Source organism: Egretta garzetta, unplaced genomic scaffold, assembly GCF_000687185.1.
Source record: "Egretta garzetta isolate BGI_Z169 unplaced genomic scaffold, ASM68718v1 scaffold862, whole genome shotgun sequence".
Classification (NCBI taxonomy): domain Eukaryota; kingdom Metazoa; phylum Chordata; class Aves; order Pelecaniformes; family Ardeidae; genus Egretta; species Egretta garzetta.
In genome coordinates this window covers 17,582-17,904 of record NW_009258965.1, presented here as the reverse complement: position 1 = coordinate 17,904, position 323 = coordinate 17,582, and the positions used below count along the sequence as shown (strand labels likewise).

The following is a 323-nucleotide window of genomic DNA, read 5'->3' as shown; positions in this document are numbered from 1 at the left end:
GCGGGTCGGGGTCCGCTGTCCTGCCCGGCACCCCCTCCCCGCCCAGGCTCCCGTGACTCACCTGGGGCTCTCGCCACAGGTACAACTTTTTAAATTCGGTGAAGGTCAGATCGGAAAACTGGTTCAGGCTCACTAGAAGGAGGAGGAGATGGGAACGTTTGGCTCAGCAAGGCTCAGAGCTGCGAGCGGGGCCAGGAGGGGCTGGGGAAGCGGCTCCTACTCTGGAAGCTGTGGTTGCCGGCGTTGTGCTCGTCGATCTGCCTCTTGTTGCCGAGGAAGATGCGCAGCCTGCGGGGGTACTCGCCCGGGCCGTACCGCCGCTC

The 323-nt window shown here is 64.7% G+C and overlaps 1 protein-coding gene across 1 annotated transcript in view; it reads right to left on the bottom strand.

The window, feature by feature from the left end:
* CTSH (cathepsin H) overlaps window positions 1–323 on the bottom strand; it is a 9,075-nt gene that overhangs the window by 7,205 nt on the left and 1,547 nt on the right. The window contains exons 2-3 of the mRNA XM_009634612.2: window positions 221–320; window positions 62–132 (exon numbers count right to left, since the gene is read on the bottom strand). Coding sequence (XP_009632907.1) covers window positions 62–132; window positions 221–320 — 171 coding nt within the window. The remainder of the gene's footprint in view (window positions 1–61; window positions 133–220; window positions 321–323) is intronic.